At 44.8% G+C, this 24,980-nt stretch overlaps 1 protein-coding gene across 1 annotated transcript in view; it reads right to left on the reverse strand.

The window, feature by feature from the left end:
- LOC137418719 (inter-alpha-trypsin inhibitor heavy chain H3) overlaps window positions 1–24,980 on the reverse strand; it is a 124,929-nt gene that overhangs the window by 79,971 nt on the left and 19,978 nt on the right. The window contains exons 5-7 of the mRNA XM_068104832.2: window positions 20,026–20,188; window positions 9,134–9,232; window positions 1,905–2,033 (exon numbers count right to left, since the gene is read on the reverse strand). Coding sequence (XP_067960933.2) covers window positions 1,905–2,033; window positions 9,134–9,232; window positions 20,026–20,188 — 391 coding nt within the window. The remainder of the gene's footprint in view (window positions 1–1,904; window positions 2,034–9,133; window positions 9,233–20,025; window positions 20,189–24,980) is intronic.

Consider the following 24,980-nt stretch of genomic DNA (forward strand, 5'->3'; position numbering starts at 1 on the left):
AAAGTGAGTGGAACCAAGAAAAGGGAGTGGGAACCAAGAAAAGGGAGTGGGAACCAATAAAGGGAGTGGGTACCAAGAAAAGTGAGTGGAACCAAGAAAAGTGAGTGGAACCAAGAAAAGTGAGTGGAACCAAGAAAAGTGAGTGGAACCAAGAAAAGGGAGTGGGAACCAAGAAAAGGGAGTGGGAACCAAGAAAAGGGAGTGGGAACCAAGAAAAGTGAGTGGAACCAAGAAAAGGGAGTGGGAACCAAGAAAAGGGAGTGGGAACCAATAAAGGGAGTGGGAACCAATAAAAGGGAGTGGGAACCAAGAAAAGGGAGTGGGAACCAAGAAAAGGGAGTGGGAACCAATAAAAGGGAGTGGGAACCAAGAAAAGGGAGTGGGAACCAATAAAAGGGAGTGGAACCAAGAAAAGTGAGTGGAACCAAGAAAAGGGAGTGGGAACCAAGAAAAGGGAGTGGGAGCCAAGAAAAGGGAGTGTAACCAAGAAAAGTGAGTGGAACCAAGAAAAGGGAGATGGAACCAAGAAAAGTGAGTGGAACCAAGAAAAGGGAGTGGGAACCAAGAAAAGGGAGTGGGAACCAATAAAGGGAGTGGGTACCAAGAAAAGGGAGTGGGAACCAAGAAAAGTGAGTGGAACCAAGAAAAGTGAGTGGAACCAAGAAAAGGGAGTGGGAACCAAGAAAAGTGAGTGGAACCAAGAAAAGGGAGTGGGAACCAAGAAAAGGGAGTGGGAACCAATAAAGGGAGTGGGAACCAATAAAAGGGAGTGGGAACCAAAAGAAGGGAGTGGGAACCAAGAAAATGGAGTGGGAACCAAGAAAAGGGAGTGGGAACCAAGAAAAGGGAGTGGGAACCAATAAAAGGGAGTGGAACCAAGAAAAGTGAGTTGAACCAAGAAAAGGGAGTGGGAACCAATAAAGGGGGTGGGAACCAATAAAGGGGGTGGGAACCAAGAAAAGGGAGTGGGAACCAGGAAAAGGGAGTGGGAACCAAGAAAAGGGAGTGGGAACCAATAAAAGGGAGTGGGAACCAATAAAAGGGAGTGGGAACCAATAAAGGGGGTGGGAACCAAGAAAAAGGAGTGGGAACCAAGAAAAGGGGGTGGGAACCAATAAAGGGGGTGGGAACCAATAAAAGGGAGTGGGAACCAATAAAGGGGAGTAGGAACCAATAAAGGGGGTGGGAACCAAGAAAAGGGAGTGGGAACCAATAAAAGGGAGTGGGAACCAATAAAAGGGAGTGGGAACCAATAAAGGGGGTGGGAACCAAGAAAAGGGAGTGGGAACCAAGAAAAGGGGGTGGGAACCAATAAAGGGGGTGGGAACCAAGAAAAGGGAGTGGGAACCAAGAAAAGTGAGTGGAACCAAGAAAAGGGAGTGGGAACCAAGAAAAGGGAGTGGGAACCAAGAAAAGGGAGTGGGAACCAATAAAAGGGAGTGGGAACCAATAAAAGGGAGTGGGAACCAATAAAAGAAGGGGTGGTTTTGGGGAAATTTGGCGGCAACGCGACAGACAGACACGGGTCGTCTTGTTAAAATCGCAAACAAAAGATCACAAAGCACATCACAAATATGACTTGGATGGGGTTCAAACCCCCAACCTCCCGAAATCATAGGCACTCGGAGGAGTTTGCGAATCCATCTCAAGCAGGACAAAGACATCAGTGGACAATGGACAAGTATCTACTGAAACGGATTTGAACGTGAGTTTCTTAAGCTAAGGGTGTAAGGAAGAGTTAAAGACTTTGCTTTTTAGAGGCCCAAGGTGTGCTCCAAACTCTAATTGCTACATCGTGTTGTGCAGAGTAGAGAAATAACACAAAACTCGAGGTCAATTTAATCGGAATTCTCAAGGACAAGCAATGGAATCTTCAAAAGCACAAAACCATGGTGACGTCACACCTGGATTTGTCCTGCGTCCAGGTCTCTGTTCACGTCATAATGTATGGTGAAGTCGTTATCCAACTTCGTCTCCAAACAATTGAGACACATTCGTTGGTCCTCCAGTGTTGGTTTGAAGGTGATGTGTGCCTGAGATGAGGAGGAGGAAAAAAACACATCATGGCACACGGCACAGGTAACACGAAGCAGAGTTATTGTCCCTACAGGTGTGCCTGAGAGGAGGATATTGGAAAGGGATGGAAGGGAGAAAATAAGAAGAGGGCACAGGAGAGGAGGAATGGTGCATATGGACCAACAAGCAAAGACGTTACCTTGACAACAAGATGTAACAAATCAAAATAAAAAATATGCTCATTATCTCCAATAAATGGGATATTTTGAAGGTTCAAGATTCGGAATTTGTAACAATGAAGATCATTACAGAAACAACAAACAATGAAGATCATTACAGAAACAACAAACAATGAAGATCATTACAGAAACAACAAACAATGAGGATCATTAGAGAAACAACAAACAATTAATATCATTACAGAAACAACAAACAATGAAGATCATTACAGAAACAACAAACAATGAAGATCATTACAGAAACAACAAACAATGAAGATCATTACAGAAACAACAAACAATTAGGATCATTAGAGAGACAACAAACAATGAAGATCATTACAGAAACAACAAACAATGAAGATCATTACAGAAACAACAAACAATGAGGATCATTAGAGAAACAACAAACAATTAATATCATTACAGAAACAACAAACAATGAAGATCATTACAGAAACAACAAACAACGAAGATCATTACAGAAACAACAAACAATGAAGATCATTACAGAAACAACAAACAATTAGGATCATTAGAGAGACAACAAACAATGAAGATCATTACAGAAACAACAAACAATGAAGATCATTACAGAAACAACAAACAATGAGGATCATTACAGAAACAACAAACAATGAGGATCATTAGAGAGACAACAAACAATGAAGATCATTACAGAAACAACAAACAATGAAGATCATTACAGAAACAACAAACAATGAGGATCATTAGAGAAACAACAAACAATGAAGATGATTACAGAAACAACAAACAATGAAGATCATTATCGAAACAACAAACAATGAAGATCATTACAGAAAGAACAAACAATGAAGAACATTACAGAAACAATAAACAATGAATATCATTACAGAAACAATAAACAATGAATATCATTACAGAAACAACAAACAATGAAGATCATTATCGAAACAACAAACAATGAAGATCATTACAGAAACAACAAACAATGAAGAACATTACAGAAACAATAAACAATGAATATCATTACAGAAACAACAAACAATGAAGATCATTACAGAAACAACAAACAATGAAGATCATTACAGAAACAATAAACAATGAATATCATTACAGAAACAACAAACAATGAAGATCATTACAGAAAGAACAAACAATGAAGATCATTACAGAAACAACAAACAATGAAGAACATTACAGAAACAATAAACAATGAATATCATTACAGAAACAACAAACAATGAAGATCATTACAGAAACAACAAACAATGAAGATCATTACAGAAACAATAAACAATGAATATCATTACAGAAACAATAAACAATGAATATCATTACAGAAACAACAAACAATGAATATCATTACAGAAACAACAAACAATGAAGATCATTACAGAAACAACAAACAATGAAGATCATTACAGAAACAACAAACAATGAAGAACATTACAGAAACAATAAACAATGAATATCATTACAGAAACAACAAACAATGAGGATCATTAGAGAAACAACAAACAATGAAGATCATTACAGAAACAACAAACAATGAAGATCATTATCGAAACAACAAACAATGAAGATCATTACAGAAACAACAAACAATGAAGAACATTACAGAAACAATAAACAATGAATATCATAATAAAAACAACAAACAATGAAGATCATTACAGAAACAACAAACAATGAAGATCATTACAGAAACAACAAACAATGAAGAACATTACAGAAACAATAAACAATGAATATCATTACAGAAACAACAAACAATGAAGATCATTACAGAAACAACAAACAATGAAGATCATTACAGAAACAATAAACAATGAATATCATTACAGAAACAACAAACAATGAAGATCATTACAGAAACAACAAACAATGAAGATCATTACAGAAACAACAAACAATGAAGAACATTACAGAAACAATAAACAATGAATATCATTACAGAAACAACAAACAATGAAGATCATTACAGAAACAACAAACAAAGAAGATCATTACAGAAACAATAAACAATGAATATCATTACAGAAACAATAAACAATGAATATCATTACAGAAACAACAAACAATGAAGATCATTACAGAAACAACAAACAATGAAGAACATTACAGAAACAATAAACAATGAATATCATTACAGAAACAACAAACAATGAGGATCATTAGAGAAACAACAAACAATGAAGATCATTACAGAAACAACAAACAATGAAGATCATTATCGAAACAACAAACAATGAAGATCATTACAGAAACAACAAACAATGAAGAACATTACAGAAACAATAAACAATGAATATCATAATAAAAACAACAAACAATGAAGATCATTACAGAAACAACAAACAATGAGGATCATTAGAGAAACAACAAACAATGAAGATCATTACAGAAACAATAAACAATGAATATCATTAGAGAAACAACAAACAATGAAGATCATTACAGAAACAACAAACAATGAAGATCATTACAGAAACAACAAACAATGAAGATCATTACAGAAACAACAAACAATGAAGATCATTACAGAAACAACAAACAATGAGGATCATTAGAGAAACAACAAACAATGAAGATCATTACAGAAACAACAAACAATGAAGATCATTATCGAAACAACAAACAATGAAGATCATTACAGAAACAACAAACAATGAAGAACATTACAGAAACAATAAACAATGAATATCATAATAAAAACAACAAACAATGAAGATTATTATAAAATCAACAAACAATGAAGATTATTATAAAATCAACAAACAATGAAGATTATTATAAAATCAACAAACAATGAAGATTATTATAAAATCAACAAACAATGAAGATTATTATAAAATCAACAAACAATGAAGATTATTATAAAATCAACAAACAATGAAGATCATTAGAGAAACAATAAACAATGAAGATCATTATGGAGACAATAAACAATGAAGATTATTATAAAATCAACAAACAATGAAGATCATTAGAGAAACAGCAAACAATGAATATCATAATAGAAACAACAAACAATGAATATCATAACAAGAAGACGTCATGCGTAGCACGATACTTGCAAAATCCACCCTCCCCCAAAAGTTTTCCAATGATACATGATGGCCTATGTTGACCTTTTGGCCTATGGTGACCTCAAATATACTTGGTGGTTGAATTCAGTAACCAGATATGCAAGTCCTCTTCAAATTTCACATCAATTAGATGAAAATTTAGGATTTTAGAAATGTGGCCTATGTTGAACTTCTGATGTTGACCTCAAATATACTAGGTGGTTGAATTCAGTGACGAGATATGCAAGTCCTCTTCAAATTTCAAGTCAATCTGATGAAAATTGAGGATTTTAGAAATTTGGCCTATGTTGACCATTTGGCCTATGTTGACCTTTTGGCCTATGTTGACATCAAATATAGTTTGTGGTTGAATTCAGTGACCAGATATGCAAGTCCTCTTCAAATTTCAAGTCAATTGGATGAAAATTGAGGATTTTAGAAATTTGGCCTATGTTGACCTTTTGGCCTATGTTCACCTAAAATATAATTTGTGGTTGAATTCAGTGACCAGATATGCAAGTCCTTTTCAAATTTCAAGTCAATTGGATGAGAATTGAGGATTTTAGAAATTTGGCCTATGTTGACCTTTTGGCCGAAGTTGACCTCAAGAATACTTGGTGGTTGAATTCAGTGACCAGATATGCAAGTGGTCTTCAAATTTCAAGTCAATCGGATGAAAATTGTGGATTTTAGAAATTTAGCAAATTTGGTGACCTTTGGCCTATGTTGACCTTTTGACCTATTGACCCCAAAAACAATAGGCTTCTGGCTTTTGACCAACTCTACCATTTGGGGAAGTTTGGTGAAGATCGGTTGAAAATTGTGACCTGTAGGCCGGTGACAAACAAACAAGCAAACAAACAAGCAAACAAACAAACAGACAGACAGACAGAGTCACAAACACAACCGACCAATATACTTGAAAAATCTTCGATTTTGCAAGTAATAAAAACAACAAACAATGAAGATCATTAGAGAAACAACAAACAATGAAGATAATTGGAGAAACAACAAACAATGAAGATTATTATAAAATCAACAAACAATGAAGATTATTATAAAATCAACAAACAATGAAGATTATTATAAAATCAACAAACAATGAAGATTATTATAAAATCAACAAACAATGAAGATCATTAGAGAAACAGCAAACAATGAATATCATAATAAAAACAACAAACAATGAATATCATAATAGAAACAACAAACAATGAAGATCATTAGAGAAACAACAAACAATGAAGATCATTAGAGAAACAACAAACAATGAAGATCATTGGAGAAACAATAAACAATGAAGATCATTAGAGAGACAACAAACAATGAAGATCATTAGAGAAACAACAAACAATGAAGATCATTAGAGAGACAACAAACAATGAAGATCATTAGAGAAACAACAAACAATGAAGATCATTAGAGAAACAATAAACAATGAATATCATTATCGAAACAACAAACAATGAAGATCATTAGAGAAACAATAAACAATGAAGATTATTATAAAATCAACAAACAATGAAGATTATTATAAAATCAACAAACAATGAAGTTTATTATAAAATCAACAAACAATGAAGATTATTAGAGAAACAATAAACAATGAAGATCATTATCGAAACAATAAACAATGTAGATCATTAGAGAAACAATAAACAATGAAGATTATTATAAAATCAACAAACAATGAAGATTATTATAAAATCAACAAACAATGAAGATCATTAGAGAAACAATAAACAATGAAGATCATTATGGAGACAATAAACAATGAAGATTATTATAAAATCAACAAACAATGAAGATCATTAGAGAAACAGCAAACAATGAATATCATAATAGAAACAACAAACAATGAATATCATAATAAAAACAACAAACAATGAAGATCATTAGAGAAACAACAAACAATGAAGATAATTGGAGAAACAACAAACAATGAAGATTATTATAAAATCAACAAACAATGGAGATTATTATAAAATCAACAAACAATGAAGATTATTATAAAATCAACAAACAATGAAGATTATTATAAAATCAACAAACAATGAAGATCATTAGAGAAACAGCAAACAATGAATATCAAAATAAAAACAACAAACAATGAAGATCATTAGAGAAACAACAAACAATGAAGATCATTAGAGAAACAACAAACAATGAAGATCATTAGAGAAACAACAAACAGTGAAGATAATTACAGAAACAATAAACAATGAAGATTATTATAAAATCAACAAACAATGAAGATTATTATAAAATCAACAAACAATGAAGATCATTGGAGAAACAACAAACAATGAAGATCATCATAGAAACAACAAACAATGAAGATCATTAGAGAAACAACAAACAATGAAGATCATAATAGAAACAACAAACAATGAAGATCATTATAAAAACAACAAACAATGAAGATCATTAGAGAAACAATAAACAATGAAGATCATTATGGAGACAATAACGATAGAGATCATTTTTTGACAATAACAATGAAGATCATTATCGAAACAACAAACAATGAAGATCATTAGAGAAACAATAAACAATGAAGATCATTAGAGAAACAACAAACAATGAAGATCATTATGGAGACAATAACGATAGAGATCATTTTTTGACAATAACAATGAAGATCATTATCGAAACAACAAACAATGAAGATCATTAGAGAAACAATAAACAATGAAGATCATTATGGAGACAATAACGATAGAGATCATTTTTTGACAATAACAATGAAGATCATTATCGAAACAACAAACAATGAAGATCATTAGAGAAACAATAAACAATGAAGATCAGTAGAGAAACAACAAACAATGAAGATCATTATAGAAACAACACAAACAATGAAGATCATTATAGAAACAACAAACAATGAAGATCATTAGAGAAACAACAAACAATGAAGATCATTAGAGAAACAACAAACAATGAAGATCATTCTAGAAACAACAAACAATGAAGATCATTATGGAGACAATAACAATGAAAATCATTAGAGAAACAATAAACAATGAAGATCATTAGAGAAACAACAAACAATGAAGATCATTATAGAAACAACAAACAATGAAGATCATTAGAGAAACAACAAACAATGAAGATCATTAGAGAAACAACAAACAATGAAGATCATTCTAGAAACAACAAACAATGAAGATCATTATGGAGACAATAACAATAGAGATCATTTTTTGACAATAACAATGAAGATCATTATCGAAACAACAAACAATGAAGATCATTATGGAGACAATAAACAATGAAGATCATTATCGAAACAACAAACAATGAAGATCATTATCGAAACAACAAACAATGAAGATCATTATGGAGACAATAACAATGAAGATCATTATAGAAACAACAAACAATGAAGATCATTAGAGAAACAACAAACAATGAAGATCATTCTAGAAACAACAAACAATGAAGATCATTGGAGAAAAACAACAAACAATGAAGATCATTACAGAAACGATAAACAATGAAGATCATTAGAGAAACAACAAACAATGAAGATCATTGTAGAAACAACAAACAATGAAGATCATTGGAGAAACAACAAACAATGAAGATCATTGTAGAAACAACAAACAATGAAGATCATTGGAGAAACAACAAACAATGAAGATCATTGTAGAAACAACAAACGATGAAGATCATTATAGAAACAACAAACAATGAAGATCATTATGGAGACAATAACAATAGAGATCATTTTTTGACAATAACAATGAAGATCATTATGGGAAAAGGAGCTGAGGTAAACATTTTATTTCATAAAAACCTCGTTTATATAAAGTATATGAGGACACTTGTTGCGTTGCTCACCTTTTGCTCTCCACGGGTGAGGTTAACGGCGTGAGACGAGTGGAAATCTTCGACCTCCACAAATGTCAACCCTTGCTGCTCAAAGATGTACACGTCCACCTGGGTCGAGGAACGGCACACGGAGAACATCTCAGGTGAGATTATCGATAATGCGGAAACCATTACGGTTAACTCATGATCAATCAGCAGGATAACAAAGTGACCGGAAGTCATCAAAACGAATGAAACTGGATCGGAACACGCATCGGATGTCGTCCGATGCCTGTTCCGATGCGTGTTCCGATGTGTGTTCCGAAGCGTGTTCCGAAGCGTATTTCGATGCGTGTTCCGATGCGTGTTCCAATGCGTGTTCCGATGCGTGTTCTGATGCGTGTTCTGATGCGTGGTCCGATGCGTGTTCCGATGCGTGTTTCGATGCGTGTTCCGATGCGTGGTCCGAAGCATGTTCCGAAGTGTGTTCCGATGCGTGTTCCGATGCGTGTTCTGATGCATGGTTCGATGCGTGTTCTGATGCATGGTCGGATGCGTGGTCCAATGCGTGTTCTGATGCGTGTTCCGAAGCGTGTTCTGATGTGTATTCCGAAGCATGTTACGATGTATGTTCCGAAGCGTGGTCCGATGCGTGTTCCGATGCGTGGTCAGATGCGTGGTCCAATCCAAGTTCCGATGCGTGTTCCGAAGCATGGTCCGAAGCGTGGTCCGATCCGTGGCCCGATGCATGGTCCTATGCTTGGTCCGATGCGTGTTCCGATGCGTGTTCTGATGCGTGTTCCGATGCGTGTTCCAATGCGTGTTCAAAATATAAAATTCTATTTACATTAAATTGGTCCTCGATCATAAAACTCCCTTTTGTAGACAGACAAACAAGGACAGAGAGATATACAGACAGACAGAGAGACAGACAGAGATAGACAGACAGGCAGAGAGACAGACAGGCAGAGAGACAGACAGGCAGAGAGACAGACAGGCAGAGAGACAGACAGGCAGAGAGACAGACAGGCAGAGAGACAGACAGGCAGAGAGACAGACAGGCAGAGAGACAGACAGGCAGAGAGACAGACAGGCAGAGAGACAGACAGGCAGAGAGACAGACAGACAGAGAGACACACAGGGAGAAACACTGCAGGATAACTATTTTAAGGGTTATCTCAAAATGGAGGTTTGCATGCAGGGTAACTATTTGAAGGGTTATCTCAAAATGGAGGTTTGCGTGCATGGTAACTATCGGGGAGAGAGGGGGAAGCACACAAACAAAACATTTGAGAGCAGGGACATCGGCAGATCTGTGGGAGGGAGAGGGCTTGGGGGGAGGAGAGAGAGGTATAAAACACATGGACACTGAAAGGACTTCCAGGAAAGAAATTGGAATTTCAAAAAAGTGGATCTGGGGTGAATGAATGGGGATAGAAAAGATCAAGGTTTTGGATGGGGGAAGATAAGAGATGGTGGTGAACAGCTGTTTCAAAGACCTGGAGGTAGGAGTGGGATTGAAGAGAGTGGGGGAGTTTGTTCCAGAGGCGGGAGAAAAGAGGAATGAGGGAGTGAAGGTGAGCAGAGAGTCTTGATTTTGACCGTTTAACCATAAGAGGGTTGCTTGCAGATCTTTTGCGACTTGTAGGAATATTTGGGGGATAGAGCACAGAGAGAGCTGGGGGAGCAAGGCCGGAGAGGAGTCGGTAGAAGACAGAAAGACCACCAACCTGCCTGCGGTGAGATAGTGAAAGGCCCTCAGAATTAGATTCTTCGTGGGAGATTCCAATGATTTTGAAAACTTTGGTTTCTACAGCGTGAAGACGAGCTAGGTGTGAGGCAGGAGCACCAGCCCAGAGGGGAACAGTATTCCATTGAGCTGCGGATGAAAGCCTTGTATGTGGTGAGGAGCTCAGGTGTGCCAAGGAAGGACTTCACACGACGGAGGATGCCCAGTCGGCGACTGGCTTTGGAGGCCAGCTTGGAAATGTGGTTTTCCCAGGAAAGATCATGGCAGATAGTGAGACCCAAAAGCTTGAGTCACAGAACTTCTTGGAGAGGATTGTTCAGAAAGTAGATGGGAGGGTTGTCCAGTCAGTCTTTTCAGAGAGACATAGTAAGAATGTGAGATTTGTCAGGATTGAAAGACATGTTCCACTTGTTTGACCAGTCTGTGATTTTGTCCAGGTCTGCAGAGAGTGAGGAGGCTGGAGACTGCCGATCTGAGGGATGAGGAATGGAGCGGCAGAGAGTGGAGTCATCAGTAAAGAGATAGAGAGGATTTTCCAGAGAGTCTGAGAGATCATTGATGAAGACCAGAAAAAGCACAGCGCCCAGAACACTACCTTGGGGAACTCCAGCTTGAACAGGAAGGGGGAGATGAGAGAAGTCCATTCAGGGCCACACGTTGACTACAACCAGAGAGGAAGTCCGCAAGCCATGCGTGGAGATTTCCATGGAGAGTTTTGTGAGTAGAGCACGGTGCCAGACTGTATCGAAGGCAGTTAATACAACACCTGGCTTCGTCTGGAAATGACAATGCACCTTGATTGTGTACACATGTAAAAAATGCAACTTTAACATGAGACTTATGGGATCGTTAAAGGTTGTCTGGAGGGAAACCCAATGTTTTGTTTGGTATAAATGAGAGTTTTGTATGTAAAGCGTGTTCCGCCCATGGAAGATGGCATGGAAAACATTGAAATTAACATGATATCATATTCATTTATACTTATCTGGAACATGAAAGACCATAGATTAAAGTAACAGATAGAACTCCTCTACTTTCAAAATCCTATCTTTAAAAACAATCAATGAGGCTGTGATCACTGTAATGAAATCGTCATCCAAGTTACGACACTGATGTTATTCGCCTCATGGCCGCTACGCGACCCTTTCTCGGTTCCTATATATATATCAGCGCGGACAGGCGATGTAGATCCATCACCACGATGTAATTCTAGCGATGGAACTCTAGAGCTTCTCTGGGCTTCCATAGAAAGGTAACGAGTCTGCTATATGTATCAAATAGTCATACCACCTGTCCGCACCTGTATTCACCTGTATGTAATATTAATACCATGTTTATTGGTTTCTCTCTAGATGCTGTTGAGAACGAATTACGATTAAAACCTACTTTGGGTTGCTGTTGTATCTTGATTTTCACAACACTTAATCGTAATTCCTCTCCTGACATCGCTCCTGCACTGCTCGCCTCGGAGAAGAATGCCCAGCGGAGGACCCGTCGAGCTAGCTCCAGCAACGGAGCTCCGACTACTCTCGCTGCCGGCCTGCCTCGAAAGATGGGACGTCGCAAGCCTTCGCGGGACCGCATCGTCAAAAAGCGACCTGCTCTCATGAGACCCGAACGCCAGAGCAGGCGTGACGGACTCCGGCTCGATGCCTGGAGCACGATGCTACTGGGCAACGTCCTGCGGCTGAAACCCCGTCGGAATGACGGACCCGCTTGGAGCCGCCGGCCTACCCGTCCGATCGCAGCTCGGAAGCGCTAACGGCTCCGTCCGAGGGATTCATCCTAGATATGCGTGCCTCGGCCCGAGTTGAGATTCCCACGCGAGTGATCACGTCTCCCATGTCGGCCATGCCTCCACACGGCCGGCACACTCCGACCACTCGCTACTCGGTGGAACCATCACCTCCGCGCGAATCGCACACCGCTCGTCGGACTCACGCCGTCACGACCGGCTCACTCCGACCACTCGCTACTCGGTGGCCCATCTCCTCCGCGCGGATCGCGCACTGCTCGTCGGAATCACGCCGTCACGACCGGCTCACTCCGACCACTCGCTACTCGGTGGCCCATCTCCTCCGCGCGAATCGCGCACTGCTCGTCGGAAGCACGCCGTCACGACCGGCTCACTCCGACCACTCGCTACTCGGTGGCCCATCTCCTCCGCGCGAAGCGCGCACTGCTCGTCGGAATCACGCCGTCACGACCGGCTCACTCCGACCACTCGATACTCGGTGGAACCACCTCCTCCACGCGAATCGTCGTGCACTGCACCCATCGCGTGCCAATACTCTGGGAGGCCCGCGATCCCATCCTGCTTCCGAGCACCTCCTCGCCGCGAATCCGAACGTTGCTACGCGTGGATCAAAAGAAGCCACACGTGGCGACGTGTGGCATGTTCCAAAACCCATCGCGGCCCTCTCTGCGGCCCAACGCCGGCGATTCCTATCACCGATCGACGGAACCCCTCTTACGCGCGAGTCACGCGCCGCACCGTCGCTGGATGGAATCACTACAATGCTCGACGCGCCAGTTGCGCGCGCCGCATCTTCGCTGGATGAACCCCTTTGCATGCGGTTCCTCTCGCGGGCAGCCGTCGCAATCCCACCTGCATGTGGCTACTTCCCGAGGCCGACGAACTCCGCTGCCCGGAATCGCCTCAATGGAGGCTCGCTTGGCACCATGCGAGGACTCGTCGCAGCATGGATGAATTTCTAAGGACCGCTGCCCGGAATCGCCTCAATGGAGGCTCGCTTGGCACCATGCGAGGACTCGTCGCAGCACGGATGAATTTCTAAGGACGTCGAGCGGGACCTTCATAGCCTTTCACGGCACTCGGGTTCTGCTTATGATGGTTGTTCGTATACCTGGCTACCATGTGTAGTTCTTCGTTCGTTCTTCTTCGTTCGTCTTCGTCCTTTGTTTTACTTGATTTGGTGTTCCCGCTCTCAAACGGCGTTTTCGCTAAACACCTGCGACCATTGTAAACATGCTGTGCATGGAATGTATGTTGACCGAATGCTATCGTTCCTTTTTCACACACCCCGCATTTCACTCAATTAAATTAATTTGATAAGCTGTTGGATTGAGTTAATGTGGTGTTGATGTAGAGCAGGCTTGACGGACCGAAAGGCCCCTCTTCATCCTTCATGCTCAATGCACCTCAAATGAGATGCTACTTCAGGGCGTTATATGTATTCGCTCCTTAGTCGTGCAGTCTATCGCTGCCAAGCGTGCTCGCCCCTCGACTCGGCGGGCTCACCCGCACCGGATCAACAGGCCGAGCTCAACTTTCGGTTTCCCTCGTACGCGGTGCGCCCTAGATGTTACTTTCACCGTCGGCCGGGTTCGTATGCCGATCTCGAGCTCGCTCGAATGCTGCTGCACGCGAGACGTTAGATTTCGGTGTGCTACTGTACTCCGTCTGGGGGATACCGCTCAGCTAGAACTCGCCGTTAAACCCGCCCGACCTAATTGATGACGTCATCGACTATATCACGCGTTCGCTTTACAGCGTCATTGACGCGTTCGCTTCACGGCGTCATTAACGTAATGGCGTGCTTCCTGCGATCTCATCGGGGATTCGTTTACCTTTCGATGTACCTTGATAACTACGTACCAATTGACCTTTACGTAACGACGTGACCTCAGGGTCGCGCGCCAGCACCGTTTAGGGAGTACACGGTGACACCGTACTGCCTGCTAGCCCTTGACTCTGGGCTCGTTGTTATCGGACAGAGCTCTTGCCTCGTACATTTCGGGACTGCGAGACGCCTCGTCCGATTCCATTTCCCTCTGCCCCAGTCTGACTGTGACTCGGCCTGACCCAGACTGTGAAGGTCGTCTGTCTTCGGTATGCAGCGCGCTGCAGCCACCTCCTTAACAGATGTTTAGTCTACCACGATATTCTTGCGGTTTGTGGATAGTATGTCCAAGGGATATGACCATGTTGCTAATCTGCCGCGCTTCCTTGAGGTCGCGCTGGTCTCACTTTACTATGTAGCTAATCTGCCGCGCTTCCTTGAGGTCGCGCTGGTCTCACTTTACTATGTAGCTAATCTGTCGCGCTTCCTTGAGGTCACGCTGGCCTCACTTAACTATGCACGAGGATAAGTGCACATACTCCCTACGCACGATGGATAGTTTTCTGGGGTACACCGTGACCCATGGCCCCTGCGACCTTTTCTCGACATGGCCCCTCCCTGTGATCGGGCCACCTCGACTCTTGTGGGGACCCGGGAGGTTCTTGTTGCTCGCCCGGGTGCCGTCCGGTATGGCGACTCCCTCCTCGCCCCTTGTGGTTTAGTTATGCGATGAGCCAATTGATTATGAAAATATTTTGTGATAATGTTTTATTGGTTTTATTATACAATTAATCAATCAATTAGTGTACACCTCTCCCTCCCAATGCAGCCTCAATGAGCTGCACTGCGGTATTGCGTCCGTGGATGGACGATCCAACCGCGGTCCGGCTGGATCCGTGCCATGCCACGTTGGCGTTAACTGGATGGATCGGTCGGACATCCGGGATGGCCAATCCATCCGGGCCATCTGGCGTGACAATCATGACAATCAATCATAACGATCCGGGACGACGCTGGGACAAGCATGGTTTGTCCAGCCGGGACTCTCTCGGTCTGCCGATCTTCTCCGATCCTCCGCGCGCGGTGCAGATGGACAAGCTTGCCATATGCATCCCGGCGGTCCTGCGCGCTTCGCTGGAGAGGCGCGTTTCGGCCGTTTGTGCGTCGTCGTAACCGGCCATGCCGATCGTCCAGGCAGCCTTCAGAGGCCGCTCGTGTCTCGTGCGATCGCTGCCAACGGTAGATTCGCGTGCCGCTACATGCGCTTGTACTGCGTATGTACCCGTTGAGCCGAAGTCCCTGGGAAGCCATGAAGATCCGTCTCGTAGACCGCCCGATCCGCCATCCATGCCTGAGCACAAGTCGCTGGTCGATAAAACAGACCTACTGTAATGGTCTTCTTACTTCCTGTTATGGTTTACTGAATTACACATCTGCCACACCGACACATCTGCCTGTAATGCGTTGCAATGCGTCGTATGGACAGTCGCTCTTCGTCATGGCACACCTTATGTAATGAGTTGCGAATCTCGAAGGTACACCTTAACCATCTAGCTACTGTGCCGTTCCTCACTGTTCAACGAGGTACACTTATCTACTCAGACTACCCCACAGGAAGACTACTACTACCCACGGGCTCAACGTCTTCTCCCTGGGATGACCACTGCTTGCTCGGTCCGATATCTTCTTGACTGGGACTTCCTCCTCGATATATCTATAGTTGGAGTTTGATTGCTAACCAGGCTAACAGGCTGAAATGCAGTAACCCTGCCATCGGGATTGATGGCCCCTTGGACGTTCGACCGGCAGTGACATCTTTCCAATGTATTTCGTTCTTTGCATTCCTATGTATTCCTCTGTATGTGTCTGCTGTTCTTCACCGCCGAGTTTGGATCTAAGCGCGGGGAGAATGTAATGAAATCGTCATCCAAGTTACGACACTGATGTTATTCGCCTCATGGCCGCTACGCGACCCTTTCTCGGTTCCTATATATATATCAGCGCGGACAGGCGATGTAGATCCATCACCACGATGTAATTCTAGCGATGGAACTCTAGAGCTTCTCTGGGCTTCCATAGAAAGGTAACGAGTCTGCTATATGTATCAAATAGTCATACCACCTGTCCGCACCTGTATTCACCTGTATGTAATATTAATACCATGTTTATTGGTTTCTCTCTAGATGCTGTTAAGAACGAATTACGATTAAAACCTACTTTGGGTTGCTGTTGTATCTTGATTTTCACAACAATCACATACCTGCTTTTCATACCTGTGATCACATACCTACCTGCCTTTCAGATCATCCTCATAACTCTCTCCGCAATGATTAAGATTCACGATGCTTGGTCATTGGAGAACTGCACTATCGGGGGACCCACCATAGTCCGGCAGCTAAGCTAAATATAGCATAACAATTGTGCATTTTGTGAGGAAAGCACCAAATTTGGCACACTAGTAAACTATCATATTATGAAAAGATCTGGATATTGGGCCATCTCAGATTCAGAGATTTGATTTTTGCAAGATTTGCGGATTTTGCAGATTTGCAAGCTGAGATTGAAAGGCCAGGGACGGCCGATTCCTTCCTGCGAGCTGCCCACGTCACCCGCACAAGAAGAGCTCATCAAATCACTGCAGCGGCACTGCACATCCTGCAACACCGTTCGTATGAACGCCACTGTATGACATATGCTGATGATGCAGAAGACCTGCCTGAGTTCGAAGACTGGTGTCACCAGAGAGGAGAAGACATTCCCAACTTTCAGTACTGGGCAACTGTGCTGGAACTAGAGATGTTGGTACTGGTCTACGTGCGTTCTCTGCGGCAGGCTTCATTCACGATGTACCTTGATGCCCTGACGGAACTGGTCCCATGGTTCCATGCCTTAGACCACACACACGATGCCAGGTGGGTCCCTGTTCACCTGAGGGACATGGTTGCACTCCCAATGAAGCACCCAGATGTAGCCAGATAATTCAGGGCTGGCAACTTCACTGTACAGAAGATGAAGAAGGTGTTCTCTTCGATCCCAATCGAATCGAAATCTTGCAAAAATCAAATCTCTGAATCTGAGATGGCCCAATATCCAGATCTTTTCAAAATATGATAGTCTACTAGTGTGCCAATTTGGTGCTTTCCTCACAAAATGCACAATTGTTATGCTAAGTTGCCCCACTACCGTTGAACATACCCCACTTATGGTATGCTGGTTCCATCATGTAGGTAGTCGTTTGTGAGGTTGCACTGGGGACGTCATTTATGAAGGACATTGCAGTTCAAGGTGTGCGGGTATGTTTCGTCTGGTTGGAGAACAGATGGAAAACATCAACATTGTTCCGAATGTTCACAGAGAGGCTCGGCTGTGTTGGCCTCCCAGGGTTGCTACAGGGGAATCCGCACTACGGAGCTGGAGGCTCGTGCCCAGCCAGAGTCGCTACAGGAGTGACCGCGCTATGGAGCTCGAGGCTCGTGCCCAGCCAGGGTCGCAACAGGGGGGTCAGCGATATGGAGCTCGAGGCTCATGCCCAGCCAGGGCCGCGACAGCGGGTTCCGTGCTAATGAGCACGAGGCTCGTGCCCAGCCAGGGTCGCTACAGGGGGCTCTGCGCTACAGAGGTGGAGGCTCATGCCCAGCCAGGGTTGAGGTTCGCTATAGGGGGGTCTGCACTACGGAGGTGGAGGCTCGTGCCCCGCCAGGGTCACTACAGGGGGGTCCGTGCTATGGAGCTCGAGGCTAGTGCCCAGCCAGGGTCGCTGCAGGGGGACCGCGCTACGGAGCTCGAGGCTCGTGCCCAGCCAGGGTCACTACATGGGTGTCTGCGCTACGTAGGTGGAGGCTCATGCCCAGCCAGGGTCGAGCTTCGCTACAGGGGGTCCACGCTATGGAGTTCGAGGCTGGTGCCCAGCCAGGGTCGCTACAGGGGGTCCGCGCTACGGTGCTCGAGGCTCGTGCCTAGCCAAGGTCGCTTCAGGGAGGTCCGTACTATGGAGCTCGAGGCTTGTGCCCAGCCAGGGTCGCTACAAGGGGTCCGCGCTTCGGTGCTTGAGGCACGTGCCCAGCCAGGGTCGCTACAGGGGGTCCGTGCTTCGGTGCTCGAGGCACATGCCCAGCCAGGGTCGCTTCGGGGGGTCCGTACTATGGAACTCGAGGCTTGTGCCCAGCCAGAGTCGCGACAGGGGGTTCGCGCTTCGGTGCTCGCAGCACGTGCCCAGCCAGGGTCGCTACAGGGGGTCCGTGTTATGGAACTCGAGGCTTGTGCCCAGCCAGAGTCGCGACAGGGGGTTTGCGCTTCGGTGCTCGAAGCACGTGCCCAGCCAGGGTCGCTACAGGGGGTCCGCGCTTCGATGCTTGAGGCTCGTGCCCAGCCAGGGTCGATACAGGGGGGTCCACGCTACGGAGCTCGAGGCTCATTCCCAGACAGGGTTGCTACAGGGGGGTCCGCGCTACAGAGCTCGAGGCTCGTACCCAGCCAGGGTCGCTACAGGGGGTCCACGCTACGGAGGTGGAGGCTTGTGCCCAGCCATGGTCGAAGGTCGCTATAGGGAGGTCCGCGCTATGGAGGTGGAGGCTCGTGCCCAGCGAGGGTCGCTAAAGGGAGGTCCACGGTACGGAGCTCGAGGCTCGTGCCCAGCCAGGGTCGCTACAGGGGAGTCCACCATACAGAGCTTGAGGCTCGTGCCCAGTCAGGGTCGCTATAGGGGGGTCCGCACTATGGAGGTGGAGGCTCGTGCCCAGCCAGGGTCGAGGGTCGCTATAGGGGGTCTGCACTACGGCGGTGGAGGCTCATGCCAAGCCAGGGTCACTAGAGGGGGGTCCGCACTACGGAGCTCGAGGCTCGTGCCCATCCAGGGTCGCAACAGTTGGTCCGCGCTATGGAGCTCGAGGCTCGTGCCCTGCCAGGATCGCTACAGGGGGTCCACGCTATGGAGTTTGAGACTCGTGCCTAGCCAGGGTCGCCAAAAGGGGGGGTCCGTGCTATGGAGCTCGAGGCTCATGCCCAGCCAGGTTCGCTACAGGGGGTCTGCGCTATGGTGCTCGAGGCTCGTGCCCAGCCAGGGTCGCTATAGGGGGTCTGCACTACGGTGCTCGAGGCTCGTGCCCAGCCATGTTCGCTACAGGGGGGTCCGTGTTACGGAGCTCGTGCCCAGCCAGGGTCACTACAGGGGGGTCCGCGCTACGGAGCTCGAGACTCATGCCCAGCCAGGTTTGCCAAAAGGGGGGTCCGCGCGACGGAGCTCGAGGCTCGTGCCCAGCCAGGGTCGCTACAGGGGGTCTGCGCTACGGTGCTCGAGGCTCGTGCCCAGCCAGAGTCGCTACAGGGGGTCTGCACTACGGTGCTCGAGGCTCGTGCCCAGCCATGTTCGCTACAGGGGGGTCCGCGCTGCGGAGGTGGAGGCTTGTGCCTAGCCAGCGTCACTACAGGGGCGTCCGCGCTACGGAGCTCGAGGCTTGTGCCCAACTTCAGCATCCCGACGATGGAGTTACGAGAGTCACGGCGAATCCAATGTACGAAATGTACCATGAAATCCATCATACCCTTTAAATCGAACCTCAATTTAAAGACCACTTTATTCACGGTCGTACCTGGAAATGGTGAACGAGCTGGTGTGGTCTCAAGCTGATGACATGGGAATAGCGGCCGAGCTGCCTCTGCAGTAGTTCCTGGTAGGTGACCTCCATAGTGACCTTACTCTGAGATGCCACGTTCACCGCAATCACAAAATTATCCGGACTAGTGTTTGCTGTGCTGTAAAACACACGCCATGACACAAGGACGGATATCTCAAACACACTCGAGGGTTGGGGAAGTATCAACTTACAGTGAGTGAGTCAGTGAACATGGGCTCTGTCATCGTTTATATAGGTGTGTATGTGTAATATATAGGTGTGTGTGTGTGTGTGTGTGTGTGTGTGTGTGTGTGTGTGTGTGTGTGTGTGTGTGTGTGTGTGTGTGTGTGTGACCTACCAGATCTCTAAGTATTCACTTTTGTTTAGGTAAAGGGGAGAGGGTCACGATTCATGGACCAGTTTGTGAAGTTATGTTGTTCTCACAATTTTCGTCCGCGAGCTCTTTTCAGGATCGTCAATTGAGTCCCATGCAGTATCCAACTGTAACTTGTTTGTGGTAATGTTCCCAGGGATGTTTTGTAGGATCTTTGTGAGGTTCTTCTTCATCATTCCCATTGCTCCAATAATCACTGGTACAATTTCGGTGCACTTCAGCTTACAGGATCTTTTTACTTCATTATTGAGGTCTTGGTGTATGGTCATTTTCTTGATTTCTGCATTATTTAGGCCAGAATCGCTGGGTAGCGAAACCTCAATTAGCAATGCTGTATTTTCCTTTTTGTTCCTGCGTACTAGGTCTGGTCGCAGTGCTTTGTTTTCTATGTTCACGCTGAATGGGATCATCAGGTCATATGTGAGTTTTATGTCCTTGTTTTCAATGATGGCTTTTGGTTCATGTTTCCATGAGTTTTCTGGAACTGGGATATTGAAATTTCTGCAGATGTGGCAGTGGATTACTTGACATACCTTGTTGTGCCTTTGTGTGTACAGCTGCTCTGACATGAGTTTTTTCATCCTGATAGGAGGTGGTTCGTACTTTCTGTTTGTACCTTGCAGAACCTGCACTTGGCCGATTGACTCATTTCCACCATCCTCTTAAAGCCATTTGTGTAGTGTCCTTGAACTTGGGCATTAATAATAATGATTCGTTCTTTGTCCCAGTTGAGCTGACCTCTTCCTAGCCATTCCAGTGATGCTTCTTTGTCTATCCCCAATCTGTCCAACTTAAAAAAAATATTTTCCTGCTTTCTCCCAGTTGTCACGATATATCTGCTGGTATTACATCTTGTATTTCTCTTTTGTCTTTTTTGCAATTGTTGGGGCTTTATTTATGCTGTCTCACTCAAACTAGAGCTTCTGGGCAAGCTTTAATCTCTCTTTCTCAAAAACAAACATCACACACTTTTCATCACACACTTTTCATCATACACTTTTCATCACACACTTTTCATCATACCCTTTTCATCACACACTTTTCATCACACACTTTTCATCATACACTTTTCATCGTACACTTTTCATCGTACACTTTTCATCACACACTTTTCATCGTAGACTTTTTTTTTGTTTTTTTTTTTGTTTTTTTTTTTGTTTTTTTTTGTTTTTTTTTGTTTTTTTTGTTTGTTTTGTTTTGTTTTGTTTTGTTTTGTTTTGTTTTGTTTTGTTTTGTTTTGTATACAATATCGAGGCTCGTGAAAGAGCGAACATTTATCACACAGAAAGACAAACCGACACATAAAACATATAACATAGGGAGCGGTAGACAAGATGGGGAGAGAGGGGGAAGGACACAAACACAACATTTGAGAGCAGGGACCGAGAGACATGGAGACATCGAGAGATCTGAGAGAGGGCGAGGGCTTTGGGGGGGGGGGGGCGTGGGAAGGGGGCAGTGGGAGAGGTATAAAACATATGGACACTGCCAGGACTTCCAGGAAAGAAGTTGGAATTTCAAACAAGGTGGATCTGGGGTGAATTAGCGGGGGTAGAAAAGATCAAGGTTTTGGATGGGGGAAGATAAGAGATGGTGGTGAACAGCTGTTTTAAAGACCTGGAGGGAGGAGTGGGATTGAAGGGAGTGAGGGAGTTTGTTCCAGAGGCGGGAGAAAAGAGGAATGAAAGAGTGAAGGTGAGCGGAGAGCCGAGATTTCGGCAGTTTAACCATCAGAGGGTTGCTGGCAGATCTTGTGCGACCTGTAGGAATATTTGGGGGACAGAGCACAGAGAGAGCTGGGGGTGCAAGGCCGGAGAGGAGTCGGTAGAAGACAGAAAGACCACCTACCTGCCTGCGGTGAGTGAGTGAAAGGCCCTCAGAGATAGCTTCATCGCGGGAGATTCCAATAATTCTGAAAGCTTTGGTTTCAACAGCGTGAAGCCGAGCTAGGTGTGAGGCAGGAGCACCGGCCCATAGGGGAGAACAGTATTCCATTGAGCTGCGGATGAAAGCCTTGTATGTGGTGAGGAGCTCAGGTGTGCCGAGGAAGGACTTCGCACGACGGAGGATGCCCAGTCGGCGACTGGCTTTGGAGGCCAGCTTGGAAATGTGGTTTTCCCAAGAAAGATCATGGCAGATAGTGAGACCCAAAATCTTGAGCGACAGAACTTCTTGGAGAGGATTGTTGAGAAAGTAGATGGGAGGGTTGTCCAGTCGATCTTTTCGGAGAGACATAGTAAGAGTGTGAGATTTGTCAGGATTGAAAGACATGTTCCACTTGTTTGACCAGTCTGTGATTTTGTCCAGGTCTTCAGAGAGTGAGGAGGCAGCAGACTGCCGATCTGAGGGAAGAGGAATGGAGCGGCAGAGAGTGGAGTCATCAGCAAAGAGATAGAGAGGATTTTCGAGAGAGTCAGAGAGATCATTGATGAAGACCAGAAAAAGCACGGGGCCCAGAACACTGCCTTGGGGAACTCCAGCCTGAACAGGAAGAGGAGATGAGAGAAACCCATTCAGGGCCACACGTTGACGACGACTAGAGAGGAAGTCCGCCAGCCATGCGTGGAGATTTCCATGGATACCAAAGGAGGAGAGTTTGGTGAGCAGAGCGGGGTGCCAGACCGTGTCGAAGGCACGTGATATGTCGAGGGAGACAGCTCTAATTTCCTGTTTGGCATTGAGGACCTCCATCCATTGTTGAGACAGCAGAAGCAGCATGTCCAGAGTAGAGTGACCTGGTCTGAAACCAAATTGATGATCAGAGATCAAGCCATTGGAGAAGAGGAAAGATTTCATATCAGAAGCAATGATGGATTCCATGACTTTGCTGATAATTGGGAGAAGGCTGATTGGTCTGTAGTTGCTAGGATCTGTTTTTGCACCTTTTTTGTGCAAAGCGGTGATGTTGGCTGATTTCCAAGCAGATGGCAGTTGACCTTGAGCAAAAGAGAGGGTGAAGAGAACAGAGAGAGGGTGAGATAGAGCAGCAGAGCAGGATTTTAGGATCCGTGGGCTGATGCCGTCGGGTCCAGTTGCAGAATCAGAGTCGAGTGTTGACAGAAACTTTTCCACCTTGTCAGGAGGAAAGGACATGGAGTCCAGGAGCAGCAGGGTACGACTGGGTATGGTGGGTACAGAGAGGGATGGGTTTGGGACACAAGATTTAGAGGCAAACACAGAGTTGAGGCATTCAGCTTTTTCACGTGCGGAGTCAGCTGTGTAGCCGTTTGAGGTAAGGGAGGGGATGGAGGGGGAACAAACACCAGAAACGGATTTGACCAGACACCACCAGGATTTGGAAGAGGGAGACAGATAAGAGAGTTCGGTCTTGAGAACGGAGAGATATTGTTTCCTGGCTCTCCTGAGGGTGGACACACACTTGTTTCGGGCTTTGTGAAAGGAAATGAGATTTCCTTCCGTTGGATTTGCTTTCCAGGAGACGAAGGCAAGTTGTTTCTGGGCAACAGCCTCACCACAAGATTCCGTGTACCATGGACGGGAGGAAGGGTATGACAACTGAAGACGAGATGGGATAAATCTGTGCATGAGAGAGAGCAATTTACTTTGGAAGAATTCCCAGGATGAGTTGATGTCAGAGGTGGTAGAGATGGGAGACCAGTCCAGATGATTGATGGCTGCTTGAAGACCGTGCCAGTTGGCCTGAGTGAAATGCCAGACTCGTCGACGCTGAGCAGGCTCCCTGAGGATGGTCAGAGAGATGTCCATTTTAACAAGGACATGATCAGATGATCCGATCGGAGCAGAAGAAGAGCAGCAGACATTTTCAGGGAAGTTAGTCATAACCAAGTCCAGAAGAGAAGATGTTCCGTTGACTGAGATCCGGGTCGGGAAATTGACAGATTGTGTCAGTCCCAGTGAGTCGCAGAAGTCCTTTGCTGAGGAGCCATGGCTGGTGAGAGAGGTACCCACACCCAGCCAACTGGCATGATGACAGTTGAAATCACCACATATGAGGAAGAGAGAGTTGGGATGAGTAGATAGAAGTTGGTCCATATCATCAGACAGCGAGATGTAGATGGAGTCATCACTGTTTGGTGGACGGTACAACACACATATGAACAAGAGGTGGGAGCGAAGGGGAAGCCGTAGCCAGAGGTATTCCTGGGGGTGAGGTGGAGAGAGTGCAGTGCAGGGCGAGTGAGGAAGAGTGTTTTTGATAAAGATAGCAACCCCGCCTCCAGGACGAGGCTCAGGTCTATCATACCGGAGGAGGGAGTAGCCCGGGAGAGATACTATGGAATCAGAGACATCATAAAGGAGGAAAGTTTCTGTTAAGCAGATCACGTCTGGTTTGACAGAAGCAACCTGTATGGAGAGATCAGTTAAGTTTGAACGAAGGCCCCGGATGTTTGAGGTCCATACCGTTAATGAAGAGGAAGGGGGAGCATCAGATACAGAACAGGGGGGAGGAGGGGTAGTGTAAGATGTGGAAGAGGTGGAAGAGGTAGGGAGAGCTGTTGAAGGTGTGTCAGAGATTTCAGAATAGCTCGGAGAAAGGGAAGGATGGGGCGGACAA

This window comes from Myxine glutinosa, chromosome 1 (assembly GCF_964187855.1).
Source record: "Myxine glutinosa chromosome 1, kmMyxGlut1.1, whole genome shotgun sequence".
In the NCBI taxonomy this organism is placed as follows: domain Eukaryota; kingdom Metazoa; phylum Chordata; class Myxini; order Myxiniformes; family Myxinidae; genus Myxine; species Myxine glutinosa.